Genomic DNA, 16,370 nt, shown 5'->3' with positions numbered 1-16,370 from the left:
ATTAGTTCACCGGCCATTATATTTTATCCGTCATATTTCTCAGTATTTGTATTCTGATGATGATGTGGTCCACTAATCTGACTTCTGTTCAGGCAGCGTGGTGTCAATTGCCACTCAGTGACTATGTGCATGTGAGTGTAAATGTATTTTTTTCCTTTTTTGTTTGTTTGTTTGTTTGTTTGTTTTTTCTTTGTTTGTATGCACCTTGAGATTAACTGGCGACAAATTCAGGGTTCAGTGTGCTGTTGTTAGCTGGGATCGACTCCAGCTCTTCATCACCCTCAACAGGAGAAGTGATGCGGATTTTACTTTCCCCGCTTGATTGATTTAAAATTTTAATTATGGATGACTAAAACATACTGAACTTGTCTGACGTGTCATGTGACATGGGGTACAACATTCCAAAACTGTCAAGCAAAAGTATAAAATGTCCGCTGGTGGCAATCCGCAGCATCAAGCACCAAGACTGCACAGGTAAGCTTACTCGACTTTATATGCTGCTTTTTTGCCCATCACATTTATCTATTTTTGTCTTGCACATGGCCAGGTGCAAATCACATTTTTAACAAAACAAATCCAAACTAATAGAAAACAATATTACAGACTCATTCTATCATCGCACAGATGGCCGGTCTTCACCTGTTGTTCACCCTTTGTGCGATCGTTGCACTGACCCAAGCCGTAAGTCCAAATATGACCACACGGCTCGACTTGATCATTTTCCGTTTTGCTCTCGGAATTGAACATTATGCGCTTCTTCTTGTCATTTGTCTTGACAGTGTCCAAGCCGATCAGACAGTAAGTAGCTGTTGATGAATTCCTGCTCATATTTAACATTCTACAGAATCATTTGATGGTTTTAACAATTATGTTGCAGACAATCACTGTCCTAAAGGCTGGACTCAGTTGGACAAGTACTGCTACATCTACGAACCTGATCCCAGGACCTTTCTAGATGCAGAGGTATGGAAGACACAGCAGTTGTGTTAACAGTTGACATCTATCAGAATGCCTGTTAGCATCGACTACATTCATTAGCCAATACCAGTGATTGTCAATTCCCAATGCAGTTGATTCCAATGACAGCTAATCAGCAAGCTCTGGAGAAGACTGATAATGATCCTCACCTGCGTTGCAATTGGGAGACATGGAAAACAGGCTGGATAGGGGGCCCCGAGGACCGGAATTGACAATCACTGCAATAAACTGTTTGAATGACGGTCATTTGCTTATCATATTGTTGTGTCCCCCCCCCCCCCATCAGCGAGTCTGCAACATTCTCGGCGGGAATCTGGTCTCGATCAACAGTCGCAAGGAACACGCGCTCGTTGTCGAGCTGATTCGGGAGGGGGCTGGCGAGGTTGTTGACACCTGGATTGGACTCCACGATACAATTGAGGTGAAACATTGACCGGTGCAAAAGTTCTGATTAACACGTCGAAAATGACACACGTCCACACTGCAACTTAAATGAAGGAATTGTAGATTTGTGGTTTCATCATTGCAGTTTTTGGATTTCAGAAAGTAGTGCACTGAAACATGTCCGTTCGATATTTACAGCAAAAATTGAAACTGATGTCAATTCAGTTAGATAACGATACACTCAATTATTTCCCAAACACTTGTCTCATGTGCTCCACATGGCTGGCTCAGTCTTTCTTTGTGATTCGTCACTAAAATGTGAGTTTGTCTGACAGGAAGACCACTTCGTATGGACCGATGGCGAAATTGTGAATTTCAGAAATTTTGGTGCTACCCAGCCTGACAACGGTGGTGTAGGGGTCGAAGAAGACTGTGTAGAGATTGAGGCAGATGGTTTGTATGCTTATTAATTATTCTGAAGGAGAATAGCCTGTCATAAAATGTCTTTTGTGGATATATACTGATGTTTATTGAATGCAAAAACAAAATTTCAAAAGTACTGTATACGCATGATATTTTCTGCAAAAAACTTGTTTGTGTGTTCTCTTGCAGACGAGTTGTGGGATGATGACGAGTGCACTGACAAAAACCCGTTTGTTTGCATCAGACCTGTGGACAAAAAAGATTGTCATTAGTCAGCCGTCTTAGCAAGATATCTTCTCTCTTAATCTAACGTTGACATACTCTCTATAATGTCCTTCAAGTTTGTCATTAGTTCGGCTTATTTTGGTGGTTTAGCCTATCTTTTCAATAAATTGCATTTCTCTGAGCAATATGTCTGAATATTATTCCTTCCCACCGATGCCCCTGGACTAATTTCAATATGTCTTGTTTTAGCATAGAATTGTAGTCAAATAACAAAAAAATTAATAAATAAATACCTGTCATTGTTTTATTTCAGAACGTAAGTCCACTGGAAAATGTTGCACTTATTTTTATTGTAAATGTCTTTCAATACTGTTCTTAAATATATCACATAGCTAAAACCCTTGTTGTTACTATTATTATTTTATCATTATCTTTACTGGTAAATCATCATAATCATATCAGTTTTAAGTCATATAAGCATGACTGGTAAGTAAAGCATACAAATATTTTTATATTTGCCATCCACATTGAGAGCCTTAAAAATTCAAACAAAACAAAACAAAAAAAAGTTAGGTTATTTAGTGCTTTCAGCAAGGAAAAGGTTAGTGCAGCGTAGTTATGGATAAATAAAGATTTTTTGAAGCACCAAACCATTTGGACAAAGTGCTTCAATAATTGATTCAGTTGTTGAAGCTTCAGTTATAGCGCCCTCATATGGCAGAAAAAACAAACTGCAGTGGATTTAAAACATCCATCCATTTGATGAAAATGTATATTGTGTTAGTGATTACATAGTTCTGGGCAAATATGTCATAGTGTATGTGTATTTTTCATAAGTTTGTATGACCTGCTCAGAATTGAAGAGCTGGATAGATTAGGGTTATCCTAACCATATAGAAATACATAATAAATCAATTTCGAAGCATGTTTTGAGCATCAGTGTCAAATTGCCCTCACTAATGCAATGCACTTTTTTGTTTTTTTTTTAATCAGTGTTGAACTATAGTGACCTAACACTGTTTATATGTATCTTTCTTCATCTTTGTTATTAAAAGAAAAAAGAAAAAAAAAGTTTGTCAGCAACAGCAATAATGTTCCTCAGTCAGTTTGACCTGGCAATGCGGGTCAAATTGACCCATTTTAAACTACATTTTGTTTGTTTGATTGTTTGTTTGTTTGTGCCCATCACTTTGGCCAGTAAGAGTGACAGCCGACGCCAATTCAAAATGTTAAATCGGCTGACAACGGCTCAAATGTTACTCTGGTGAACCCTACAGCAGAGCAGATGGTGCATATCGCCAGATTAGTGTATAGAGGCCTTTAAATGCCACACATCTGAATGATGACACCTTCATAATCAGTGTCAAGGTTCCTCCCCAGCTATATGAAATGCTGTTGATCTCAGCTAGGGTGATACGGTATCCCCTGCAATAAATGACTCCAATTCACATGAACGCTCACCTGTGCTGTAAACTGTATATGGGGAATTATTTATGTGGGGAAATACATATAAAACTAACACTCAATCTGTCTTTAAGCTACAAAAAAAAAAACAGCCATACGAGTTATTAATCACTCACATTACATTGAACCAACAAATCTGTTATTAAAGTAAATATTCTCAAATTTCTCAAATGTGTCTTTCTGTTAAAGTGGTTAATCTGTGGAACAATTATGAAACTGAATTGAATTGAAAAACTCACTTGCTATGTTTAAAAGGGGTTTAAATATATAGTGCTATGAAAATATATAAATCAGTTCTAAGTATAATTTTAACATATTGTGATTGTATATGTTTAGGGTTTCTTTTATTTTTACTTTTTCCCGTAAGCGTTTATAACTTATACTAATGTTTGTAAAGTGCATGTTCTGTTTATTTTCCTTTTTTTCCTCTTCATTTGCTTATTTTTTTCTATTTTAATGATATATTATTAAATATAATAACTTATAGTACATTATCATGATAGATGTTAGCTGGGGTAGGACTGGATAACTTCTTGTACTTCTTCCTACTGTTACATTCTGAGGTTTGGCTCCCAATAGCACAGACACAAATAAGATTTTAACTCGTCATTCGCAAAACATCGAAAGGTGTAGAACAAACTTGACTAGACGAGAAACAATAAGAATGCATCGAGAATCACGAGCCGCCAAGCCCCCTTGGGCTTTGGAGCTGCGCCGAGGACAGAGTTAATAATCCGACACACACATTTCTTAGACAGCTACTACAAACAGTGAATCGATCTGATTGGTTGTGACTAATTAAAGGATTAAAGATTGACATCACAAAGCTCCTGACATCACATAGCTGTCACATAACTTAAAACCAGTTGAAACTAGATGCTGTTACATCAATTCCAAACAGACACGTAAGCTGACTGTCATGAACCCAAACTTAACCCTGGCGTAACCCAGACGTAACACATGCTCCCTTTGAACATCTGAATTCTGTTTTTGCTTATAATTCTTTTCATTTTTGGCTTTATTTTCTTTCTTTCACATGTATTTTATAATTTGTATTGCATGCTTGATGGTCAATAAACCAATCAATCAACCAATCAACGATCAATCATACTTTGAGTGGCTTATTTTGTTCCATGGCAAGTTTGTCAAAGAGTGTTGGTTCAGTGACTGTGTGAATGTGAGTGTAAATGGTTGTAGAAACCAAACCATGGTTAGGTGTACTTTTTGCCTGAGGTTAGCTCGGATAGATTCCAGCTCCTCATCACCTTGAAACAAGAGAAGTGATATGGAAAGACGTTATTTTCCCACTTGACTGAGCAAATATCATTCATTGAGTCATGAAGTAAATTATGGGTCTTAAATGCACTGAACTTGTCTGACGTGTCATGTGACATGGGGTACAACATTCCAAGACTGTCAACCTAAAGTATAAAATGTTCGCTGGCGACAGTCCTCGCATCAAACATCAAGACGGCAAAGGTAAGCTTACTCAATTTGATATTCTATTTTTCCCCTAACATTTGTTTTTATTATTACACATGGCCAGTTGTTAACCTGACTTTTAATCACACAAATCCAAACCAATAGAAAACAATATTACAGTCATTCTATCATCGCACAAATGGCTCGTCTCCACCTGTTTGTCGCCTTTTGCGGGATCGTTGCGTTGACCCAAGCCGTAAGTCCAAATATGACGACACAGCTCGGCTTGACCGTTTTCCGCAATTGAACATTTTGCGCTTCTTCTTCATTCTCTTCACAGAGTCCCAGACGTTCAGAAAGTAAGTTGCAGTGATGAAATCCTGCTCATATTTTTCACATTTCAGACAACATAATCATTTGATGCCCAACAATTAAGTTGCAGACAATCACTGTCCTAAAGGATGGACTCAGTTGGACGAATACTGTTACATCTACGAACATGACCCGAGGACCTTTCCCGACGCAGAGGTATGAAAGACTTTCACACAGCAGTTGTGTGCACGATTTATTGTTATTAGAATGACTGATGACATCTACATTCATTAGCTAATAAAACTATTGGCAGTGTTTGAATGATGGTCATTTGCTTATCATATTGTTGTGTCCCCCCCCCATCAGCGAGTCTGCAACATTCTCGGCGGGAATCTGGTCTCGATCAACAGTCGCAAGGAACACGCGCTCGTTGTCGAGCTGATCCGGGAGGGGGCTGGCGAGGTTGTTGACACCTGGATTGGACTCCACGATACAATTGAGGTGAAACATTGACCGGTGCAAAAGTTTCTGATTAACACGTAGAAAATGACACACTAACTTAAAAGGAAAGAAGTGTGGAGTTGTCTTTTTATCTTGAGCATTTTTAGGACTTAAAGAGAAGAGGAAGTAGTGTACTGAAACATGTCCTCTTGCGCCACTAAGTGGTTTAAATGTGTTAAACATTTACAGCTAAGATCGAAACCGATGCCAATTCATTTAGATATCACAATAACACACGCAATTATTATAAAACTTCGTATAAAATCATGTGCTCCACACTGCTGGTTCGGTCTTTAGTTGTGATTCGTCACTAAAATGTGAGTTTGTCTTACAGGAAGACGACTTCTTATGGACCGATGGCAAAATTGTGAATTTCAGAAATTTTGGTGCTACACAGCCTGACAACGGCGGCGTCGGGATCGAAGAAGACTGTGTAGAGATTGAGGCAGATGGTTTGTTAACAATTATTCTGAAAGATAATAGCCCATTATAAAATGTCTTTTCATATTGTATACATACACTGATGTTTATTTAATATAAAAATAACATTTAAAAACTTCTATACACACATATTTTCTTCAAAAGTGGCCCACCTAACACTTGTTTGTGTTCTCTTGCAGACGAGTTGTGGGATGATGACGAGTGCACTGACGAAAACCCGTTTGTTTGCATCAGACCTGTGGACAAAAAAGATTGTCATTAGTCAGCCGTCTTAGCAAGATATCTTCTTTCATCATATATTTCCTTACTCATGCTAACGTTGAGATACTCTCATGATATATTTCAAGGTTTATTACAGGGGTCATTCGCTTTTTAATGATTGTCATTAATTAAGCTTATTTTGGTGGTTTAGCCTATCTTTTCAATAAATTGGTATTTTCTGAGTATAACAATATTTTTGAGTGTTATCGAGCAAAAAGCCCATTTCCACCTTTCATCCATCCATCCATCCATCCATCCATCCATCCATTTTCTTAACCGCTTGCTCCTCACAAGGGTCGCGGAGGTGCTGGAGCCTATCCCAGCCAGTTTCGGGCAGTAGGCAGGGTACACGCTGAACTGTTCGCCAGCCAATCGCAGGGCACACAGAGACGAACAACCACTCCCACTCACAAGCACACCTGGGGACAATTCGGCGCTCCCAATTAACCTGCCACGCATGTCTTTGGAATGTAGGAGGAGCCGGAGTACCCGGAGAAGACCCACGCAGGCACGCAATTTGCCATCCCGGGCAACCTTTTCAATGGTGCTTGTTGATAATTACACATACACCTAATCTTGTTAGCTTTTTCTTTTAACAAATAACACATAAAAATATGACTGGATGTACTTAAAACATTCATGAAAAACAAACTTTACCCTAAGAATCAGTGCTTCTCAATTAATTTTTGCTACACCTGAATCCTCCAAACCAAATCTCAACACGCAACTGCAAAGAATATCATTTGTCTATCAAATTGTTGTAAGTAAACCTCCACTGCTTATTGTGCTCTCTCTGACAATGAAAGTGCGATTGTAGTGGATGTGTAATTACACTTTATTCCATCCATTTTATTGTCCGCTTCTCCTCACAAGGGTCGCGGGGGTGCTGGAGCCTATCCCAGCTGGCTTCAGGCAGTAGGCGAGGTACACCCTGAATTGGTTGCCAGCCAATCACTGCACTTTATTCTTTTATGCCCCAAAAAAAAAATATTCCCTGGGGTCATGTACATGGAAAGAATTCTCATAACATTATTGGAAGGGAAAAAAGAAGAGGTATATTGAACTGTAACACATATCACTCACAGAAGTCCTTGTAAGCCTCGGGCAGTTCTAGTCAAGTGGGCGGAGCTATTTTAATGAAGTCTCTGCAGAGTTGCTTTAACACTAAATTAATCAAATATGTCAAATAACTCCAACACTAAACACTTTAAAAATAAAAATAAAATAAAAAACTCCAACAATGACCTCCATTTAAATCAATGTTAAAAATACACTTTGGGAGGTTAAAGTAAATATTAAACACCAACATTTTAACTTTTTTTTTTGCTGTGAATGCATATAACAGTCTCTCGAAAGTCAAAACACAAAGTGTAGATATTTGAACTGAAAATGAACATTACATTACATTATCTGACAAGTTTTGAGACAAAAAAGCTAAACCTGAAAATGTAATACATCCTCAATAATTTAATAATTAAAAATATTGTTACATTACCAGTTAGGATTTTTACTAAATTATTGGTGGAATTATTACATTAGTGGGTTTTTATTACATTTTTAATCAAGTTAAGAGGCTCAGGAGGTCAGTCCAGTCGTCCGTCCAGTAAACTGAAAGTCGGCTGTTCAATTCCCGCTCTCCTCGAGTCATGTGTCGTTGTGTTTTTGGACAAGTGATGTAGAAAATATGGATACTATTTTCCCCACTTGATTGAGCAATTGATTGAGCATTGACATATACGTTATGGGCTGTCTTCAATGTACTGAACTTGTCTGACGTGTCATGTGACATGGGGTTGACATTCCAAGACAACATAAAGTATAAAATGTTCTCTTGGCGGCAATCTCAGCATCAAGCATCGAGACTGCAAAGGTAAGCTTACACAACTTTACGTGCTACTTTTTTTTGCCAGTTCTTACACATGGATCCGGATGTAAAACCACACAGATCCAAACCTATCGAAAACAATACGAGAGAATAAGAGTCATTCCATCATCGCACAGATGGCTCGTCTTCACCTGTTGTTCGTCCTTTGTGGGATCGTTGCGCTGACCCAAGCCGTAAGTCCAAATATAACAACGCGACTACGCTTTTGTGTTTTGCTCTCGGAATTGAACTTTGTGCACTTGTTCTTCATTTTATTCACAGGGTCCGAGACATCCAAAAAGTAGTAAGTAACTGTGAAGAAATCGTGTTCCAATATTTAACATTACTACAGAAGTCCAACAATTATGTTGCAGACAATCACTGTCCTAAGGGCTGGACTCAATTGGACAAGTACTGTTACATCTACCAACCTGATCCCAGGACCTTTCGAGATGCAGAGGTATGAAATACTTTGACACAGAAGTTGTGCAGTTGACTGCTATTCGAATTCCTGTTAACGCCTACATTCATTGTCTTGTGAAGCAAGTGAGACTGTTTAAATGCTGATCATTTGCTCATCTGGTGTCTCCCAACCCCCCACACCACCACCACCACCTTTTCGCATCAGAGCGTCTGCAACATTCTCGGCGGGAATCTGGTCTCGATCAACAGTCGCAAGGAACACGCGCTCGTTGTCGAGCTGATCCGGGAGGGGGCTGGCGAGGTGGTCGACACCTGGATTGGACTGCACGATGCAATTCAGGTGATAAAATGGAGTCGCTTGTGTTCAATCACTGGACGTGCTTTGCCACGTCGAAAAGGAATGTGTGCTCCAGCCCCCAAGCAATGTAAAGGAATGAAGTGTAGAATTGTTTTCTGACGTTTATGACTTCATGGGAGGAGAAAGTAGTGCACTGGAGCACATCCTCTAGCGCCACTTAGAGGTGAAAGTTGACACGAGTTAAATATTTACAGCAAAGGAAGAAACTACAACACTCAATTATTAACATTTGTCTGGTGTGCTCCACACTGCTGATTCGGTCTTTAGTTGTGATTCGTGATTCGTTTGTCTTACAGGAAGACGACTTTGTATGGACCGATGGCGAAATTGTGAATTTCAGAAATTTTGGTGCTACCCAGCCTGACAACGGCGGCGTCGGGGTCGAAGAAGACTGTGTAGAGATTGAGGCAGTCGGTTTGTATGCTTAACAATTATTCTGAGGGAGAATAGTCATAAAATGTCTTTTCATTTTGTATACATATACAGATGTTTATTTAATACTATACTATGCACTATACATGCATGATATTTTCTGCGAAAGTGGCCGACCTAACAAAACTTGTTCTCTTGCAGACGAGTTGTGGGATGATGACGAGTGCACTGACGAAAACCCGTTTGTTTGCATCAGACCTGTGGACAAAAAAGATTGTCATTAGTCAGCCATCTTACCAAGATAGCTTCTCTCATAACTAACCTTCCTAAATGTTGATAACGTTGAGATACTCTCTATGATATCCTTCAATGATCATTACAAGGTCATTCACTTGTTCATGATTGTCATTAGTCCGGCTTATTTTGGTGGTTTCATCTTTTCAATAAATTGCATTTCTCTGACCATGACAATATGTTTGAATGGTATTACACCCCCTTCCCCATTTCCCAGCACCATTTCAACATGTATTGTTGAATCCTCCAGCAAGTTCTCCAACAAATCATATGGTAGTTTAAAAAAATAAAAAACATTTTTTTTTTCTTTTTTGCTGTTTTATTTGACAAGGCTATATATATCATAGCTGAAAATCTTACTATTGATATATCATATCTGGTAATTGATCTCCATCATCATCCTTTAAGTTATGGAGTGCATCTTTGTTGGTGAGTAAAGCTTGACAGTGTGCAAAAGTTCGACACTAGATGTCGCTATATTACAGAATGCAACTGAAGCAGTCATGTAATATAATTACCTGCAATTAAAAAAAAATGTGCTGTTGATGTGATAGAACATATGTGAAGCTATGGCAAAATGGTCCTCATGTGCCCCCCCCCAAAAAAAAAATAAAAATAAAAAATAAAAATTACAATGTTAATATATTCTAATTCTACACTTAATTCCCTTTAAAATCATATATAATACATGGATGCACTTCGAAAATTTAGTTACAGCAATTTTAATGTTGAAAGGTTGAAATCCCGAGTTTTGAGAAAAAAATAAAAAACATTTTTTTTTTCTTTTTTGCTGTTTTCTTTCACAAGGCTATATATATCATAGCTGAAAATCTTACTATTGATATATCATATGTTGGTGAGTAAAGCTTGACAGTGTGCAAAAGTTCAACACTAGATGTCGCTATATTACAGAATGCAACTGAAGCAGTCATGTAATATAATTACCTGCAATTAAAAAAAAAATGTTGTGCTGTTGATGTGATAGAACATATGTGAAGCTATGGCAAAATGGTCCTCATGTGCCCCCCCCCCAAAAAAAATAAATAAAATAAAAAATAAAAATTACAATGTTAATATATTCGAATTCTACACTTAATTCCCTTTAAAATCATATATAATACATGGATGCACTTCGAAAATTTTGTTACAGCAATTTTAATGTTGAAAGGTTGAAATCCCGAGTTTTGAGAAAAAAATAAAAAACATTTTTTTTTTCTTTTTTGCTGTTTTCTTTCACAAGGCTATATATATCATAGCTGAAAATCTTACTATTGATATATCATATGTTGGTGAGTAAAGCTTGACAGTGTGCAAAAGTTCAACACTAGATGTCGCTATATTACAGAATGCAACTGAAGCAGTCATGTAATATAATTACCTGCAATTAAAAAAAAATGTTGTGCTGTTGATGTGATAGAACATATGTGAAGCTATGGCAAAATGGTCCTCATGTGCCCCCCCCCAAAAAAAAATAAAAAATAAAAAATAAAAATTACAATGTTAATATATTCGAATTCTACACTTAATTCCCTTTAAAATCATATATAATAGATGGATGCACTTCGAAAATTTACAAAGTTACAGCAATTTTAATGTTGGAAGGTTGAAATCCCGAGTTTTGAGAAAAAAAAAAAAGTTTTGGTACTTGCATATTTCAAATGTCCATAGCAATCAGTACCTTAGGAAAAAATATTGACTTGAATTTTCAGGAACTCTTAAAATATCGCTTGTGTAGAAGCCAATCTTTAGTTCTTTGGTTGCTTTCTTTGACCTCTTCGAAAGGTCAAAGAGGTCAAAGAAAGCAACCAAATAACTAAAGATTGGCCTGTACAACTGGAAAGTCAATTCCAATAACAGATAAGGACATCATCTGAGATTTTAACCCTTTAAAAGTTTCAGAAGTTTGACCTCTCAAGAGATGAAATCAGACTTAACTTTGAAGATCACAAACTCACAATTCATCTTCTGAGGCATCAGCCAAAGTTTGATTATTTTATTGTTGCTCCTTGTGGTGTTTTATTGCACAAATGAGGTCATATTACTGCAGTGGGAAATTTGATTTAATGTTATGTCAATTAAAAGATTATTTATTTATTTTTTTTAGCCATTTGGTGTGATATGAAAGATATGAAAATGTTTTGATATTTTATTTTTTTTAAATTGTATTTTTATTTTTTTTCCTCAACGTAATACATAGGACAGGGGTGTCAAACTCATGTTAGCTCATGGGCCGCATGGAGGAAAAATATATTACCAAGTGGGCTGCATCGGGTAAAATAACGGTATATAACTTAAAAGCAATTGCCGTCATTTATACGCAATTTTCATGGACCAGCCCTAAATTAATTACGGAAAATAATTAAATAATTAGGGCGGCACGGTAGTCGAGTGGTTAGCACGTCCGCTTCCCAGTTCTGAGGTCTCCGGTTCGAGTCCAGGCTCCGGCCTTCCTGGGTGGAGTTTGCATGTTCTCCCCGTGCCTGCGTGGGTCTTCTCCGGGTACTCCGGTCTCCTCCCACATTCCAGAGACATGCATGGCAGGTTAGTTGGGCGCTCCGAATTGTCCCTAGGTGTGCGTGTGAGTGTGGATGGTTGTTCGTCTCTGTGTGCCCTGCGATTGGCTGGCAACCAGTCCAGGGTGTCCCCCGCCTACTGCCCAGAGCCAACTGGGATAGGCGCCAGCAACCTCCGCGACCCTTGTGAGGAATAAGCGGTCAAGAAAATGGATGGATGGAATTAAATAATTAAATATTTTTTGTTTAATAATTAACTAATTAAATTACCCAGCTGTAATCATATTGTTCCGAAAAAAAATAACACAAATGCAAATGGAACGCGACAACACTTTGCCGGTATATGTTCCGGATGTGTTAAATTGACCTGTTTTGCATATATATTGTTCCCAGAATGCATTGCGTGGCGCAGTTATTGATGTTAAAAGGATGCTAATCCTTACTATCCATCCATCCATCCTTATTCCTCACAAGGGTCGCGGGGGCTGCTGGCGCCTATCTCAGCTGGCTCTGGGCAGTAGGCGGGGGACACCCTGGACTGGTTGCCAACCAATCGCAGGGCATAATCCTTACTAGCAATTGATTATTATTATTTATTTTTTTTGTATTTTAACACGTTTGTCAGTCTATGATTTAAATAATAATAATAATACTAAAAATTAGGGATGGGCGAGTACCGATACCAGGTATCGGTATCGGGCCAATACCAGCCTTTTTTCAAGTACTCGAGTACTCATGACGCAGACGAGTACAAGCGACGGATGGCAGAGGGGGAAGACGTTAAGTGAGTCCTCCTTGCCTGTAAGTGGTGCTAGCTTGCAGCAGTTTTTCACCAAAACTTCATCAGTTTGGAAATACTTCAAAATTGTGAATCTTAAACGAAAAGAGCATTTTTGTGTTTTATTTTGAGCGTTAAGACTATTGAAGAGCGACTGTGCTGTTTTTTGTTGTTGTCAAAATTCAAGGAAATATATTTGTTTAAAAATATCTTTTAGTGATTTTTTTTTATTTGTCAAAATGTACTACTGGTATCGGCAGTTGGTGTCGACTCGGTATCTGTGAGTACTGAGGGTCTGAGTATCGGTATCAGTCTGAAAAAAAGTGGTATCGAACATCCCTACTAAAAATAATAATAATAATAATAACGTAAATTTAAGTTGTGTGTAAAATGACATTGAGGACGATTCCTTGTACAAGTTGCATTGCTCATCTGAGGACTGCTTGTGAAATTACAAATGTATATGTTTTGATTATGGCCGGCTGATTAATTAGTCCGACATTACAATTTATTTATTTTTTACTTTACAAAATCATCTCAAGGGCCAGATTAACTCATTCACTGCCAATGACAACTACAGACGTCAAAAATCCAAGCAAACAGCCAGTGTTAATTTAGAAAAAAAATTAAATTAAATTAAATTAAAAATTTTATTAAAAAAAAGAAATTTCAATTTAGTTTTAGTTATAGTCTTTTGACTAAATATAATTAAAGCCTTAGTCATAACTTAGTCACCTGATTGTATTTGAGTTTTAATCCAACTTTAGTCAACAAAAATAAGGAGCAATTTTAGTCGACTAAATTGACTTCTGGAGGTCGAGACCCAGTTTGTGGTCTCAGTAAGACCAAGACCAATCACTATGCACGACGGTAGCACTTAGCAATGAAATTGTTGTCATTGTTGTTATTATAACTAGGAATGAAAACAATGAATAACTAAAACTAAATTCAAATTTCTTGTCAAAATTTGCACTGGCTGTTTGCTTGGATTTTTGACGTCTATAGTCGTCATTGGCAGTGAATGAGTTAAACCCTTTTGCGGGCCTGATCCGGCCCGCGGGCCGTATGTTTGACACCCCTGACATAGGAGCTCAAGTCACTCCAAAATGTGCATTTTGTCTCCATTTTGGGGTGGGTCGCGGGGAGACTCACTTTGGAACGACCATCACTTTCATTTTTTTTATCCTCATATTTTAAATTTTATAGCTCATTTGATTTTACCGATAATTTCATCCCACTTAAAAGAGCATAAAATGAACATTTGTGGTGATATTCTGCGACTCGAGGCAGACGTGTCACATCGAAGCGGTCGACATCAAGGAGTGATCAAAACATTTCAATATGGAGTAATCCAAAAACGATGCCTTTGGTCTCTTGGAGAAAAGCAAACAGTAGGAGGGGCATAGCTCAGGTGGTTTGTCGTGAGTTTGTTCCTCAACCCTTGAGTGACTTATACTTTTTTTTTTTTTTTTCAATTTTTTATTTAACTCTCTCCCTAGGGTATATCTTACCCTACTCTAAAACTGAGTCAATTTTGTCCCTCTCTAAATAGAGTCAAATTTACAGAATTTACTGTATAGGATACTGTGTTATGTCATGCGTCTTCTGTTGACTTTCGTGCCGAATGGTCACATTATGGTGTATTTCAACATTTATTAGTTGCTATGTCCATTTATGTTAGTCATTTGTGAAGTGATGTTTGAGGTTATTATTCAGGCAGGTTTCTCGAGACACGTTGCTAGTCAAAGTCGGCTAATAAACATGTTGACTAACGATGCACTTGTCCTAATAATTACATGTTTTCATACACACTATTAAAATTTTAACTTGTGTGCTGTTGGGAAATGAAAATAGAGGCCTCAAGGAGGCTGTTTTTGGAGAAATCTCAAAATCGACATTATCGACCTCTTGCTCTATTTTGCTCAATTACCGGACTCGTTACTTTCCGACATGTGCACCATTTTGCCGGAGTGGGTCACAAATATATCTTTTGCATATCATTGTAATCTTTTTTTTTTTTTTTTTATTGAGTGAATTATTAGTTCACCACTAGATGGCGCTAAAGACACACACTGTCACTTTAATTTAAAATGCAGTACCGCCCAGAGTCACAAATGGTGCCGCCCTCTGTGGATGGTATACAGTCGTGTACACACAGTTTTAAAAAAAAAGAATAATTTTTACCATTCATTAATCTAGAAGCTAAACATGTCACCCGCTAAATTCTTTGCATACACTAATATATGTTTACCGTATTTTTCGGATTATACGTCGCTCCGGATTATAAATCGAACAAGCCAAAAAATGCATAATTAAGTCGCACTGGAGTATAAGTCGCATTTTGGGGGGAAATTTATTTGGTAAAATCCAACACCAAAAACATACATGTCATCTTGAAAGGCAATTTAAAATAAAAATAAAAGAGAGAACAACAGGCTGAATAAGTGTACGGTATAATAACGTTACATGACTTACATGCCTGGTAATGTCAGTAACGACGTAACATATTAAGAGTTTGCAGCGAGCAGTGACGGGAGGCGGAGGCGGAGTGTTGAAGCACGGAGCCAAAGGCTGGCGTTTTATTGACATCAGCTTCTGAGGTCTTAACTGCAACTCCCCACTCAGCTAGAAGCTAACAGGCTAACTCCCCTTTTCCACATAACAAAACCTTCCCACCTGGAACGATCCATTCGTCATAACAAATGTAACTTTCAGGCACTATATGTATGGCGCATTAATATGGCTTTGTGGCTACAAGAGAAAGCTTTGACTTTTTAACTTAGCACATAAAGTCAAGTTCACGTATTCAAATGTGACCTTTTTGTTCGAACAATTCACCCCAAAGAATTATTTTCCTTTGAACCTATATAGTAACCCCTTCAGACCCACGTTTTTTCTGCTGGGCTTTTTTTTTTTCTTTTTTTCTTTTTTTTTTTCTTTTTTTCTTTTTTTTTTTCTTTTTTTCTTTTTTTTTTTTTATATAAGAACAATATGTAAAAATTTTGGGGTTATCTCAAGTTTTTATTTGTCTCAGTGGACACCAGGATAATATGGCTGTAACGTGTTGTCAACTTACCAAGCTTATGTGTAACACTTTTAACATGAACATCATGCAAATCAACTTAGGATCCAATTATGAACCAGAAGTGTTGACATCACCCAAATTATACTTTTTATTGCTTTAGACACACAAATATGTCATGTCCACTGCAATCATCGATAGGTCTGAAGGGGTTAACAATTGAAAACACGTATTGATGCGTCAAAAAGGTATTGTGCACCTAAGTTGCAATAACATCATGGATGAAGGTTATTTTTTACTGTCTCGTGTCATTAGCTTAATAGCTCCAGTCATTA

General features: G+C 37.6%; 3 protein-coding genes across 3 annotated transcripts; all 3 read left to right on the top strand.

Annotated features, from left to right (window-relative positions):
- Positions 1–580: 580 nt before the first annotated feature.
- On the top strand, positions 581–2,191 carry LOC144014120 (lithostathine-1-beta-like). The gene is made up of 6 exons (XM_077513672.1): positions 581–681; positions 780–798; positions 878–963; positions 1,265–1,399; positions 1,698–1,815; positions 1,975–2,191. The coding sequence occupies exons 1-6, from the start codon at positions 625–627 to the stop codon at positions 2,055–2,057; spliced, it is 498 nt and encodes a 165-aa protein (XP_077369798.1). The 5' UTR covers positions 581–624; the 3' UTR covers positions 2,058–2,191.
- A 2,762-nt stretch (positions 2,192–4,953) lies between these two features.
- Positions 4,954–6,587, top strand: LOC144014119 (lithostathine-1-beta-like). The gene is made up of 6 exons (XM_077513670.1): positions 4,954–5,152; positions 5,237–5,255; positions 5,333–5,424; positions 5,575–5,709; positions 6,044–6,161; positions 6,330–6,587. The coding sequence occupies exons 1-6, from the start codon at positions 5,096–5,098 to the stop codon at positions 6,410–6,412; spliced, it is 504 nt and encodes a 167-aa protein (XP_077369796.1). The 5' UTR covers positions 4,954–5,095; the 3' UTR covers positions 6,413–6,587.
- Positions 6,588–8,412: 1,825 nt separating this feature from the next.
- On the top strand, positions 8,413–9,751 carry LOC144014121 (galactose-specific lectin nattectin-like). Its single transcript, XM_077513673.1, has 5 exons — positions 8,413–8,469; positions 8,628–8,735; positions 8,904–9,038; positions 9,353–9,470; positions 9,630–9,751. The coding sequence occupies exons 1-5, from the start codon at positions 8,413–8,415 to the stop codon at positions 9,710–9,712; spliced, it is 501 nt and encodes a 166-aa protein (XP_077369799.1). The 3' UTR covers positions 9,713–9,751.
- The last annotated feature ends 6,619 nt before the right edge of the window (positions 9,752–16,370 follow it).

The sequence above is a fragment of the Festucalex cinctus genome, chromosome 2, assembly GCF_051991245.1.
Source record: "Festucalex cinctus isolate MCC-2025b chromosome 2, RoL_Fcin_1.0, whole genome shotgun sequence".
Taxonomy (NCBI): domain Eukaryota; kingdom Metazoa; phylum Chordata; class Actinopteri; order Syngnathiformes; family Syngnathidae; genus Festucalex; species Festucalex cinctus.
The sequence above is the reverse complement of the archived record's forward strand: the minus strand, read 5'-3'. Positions and strand labels throughout refer to the sequence as shown.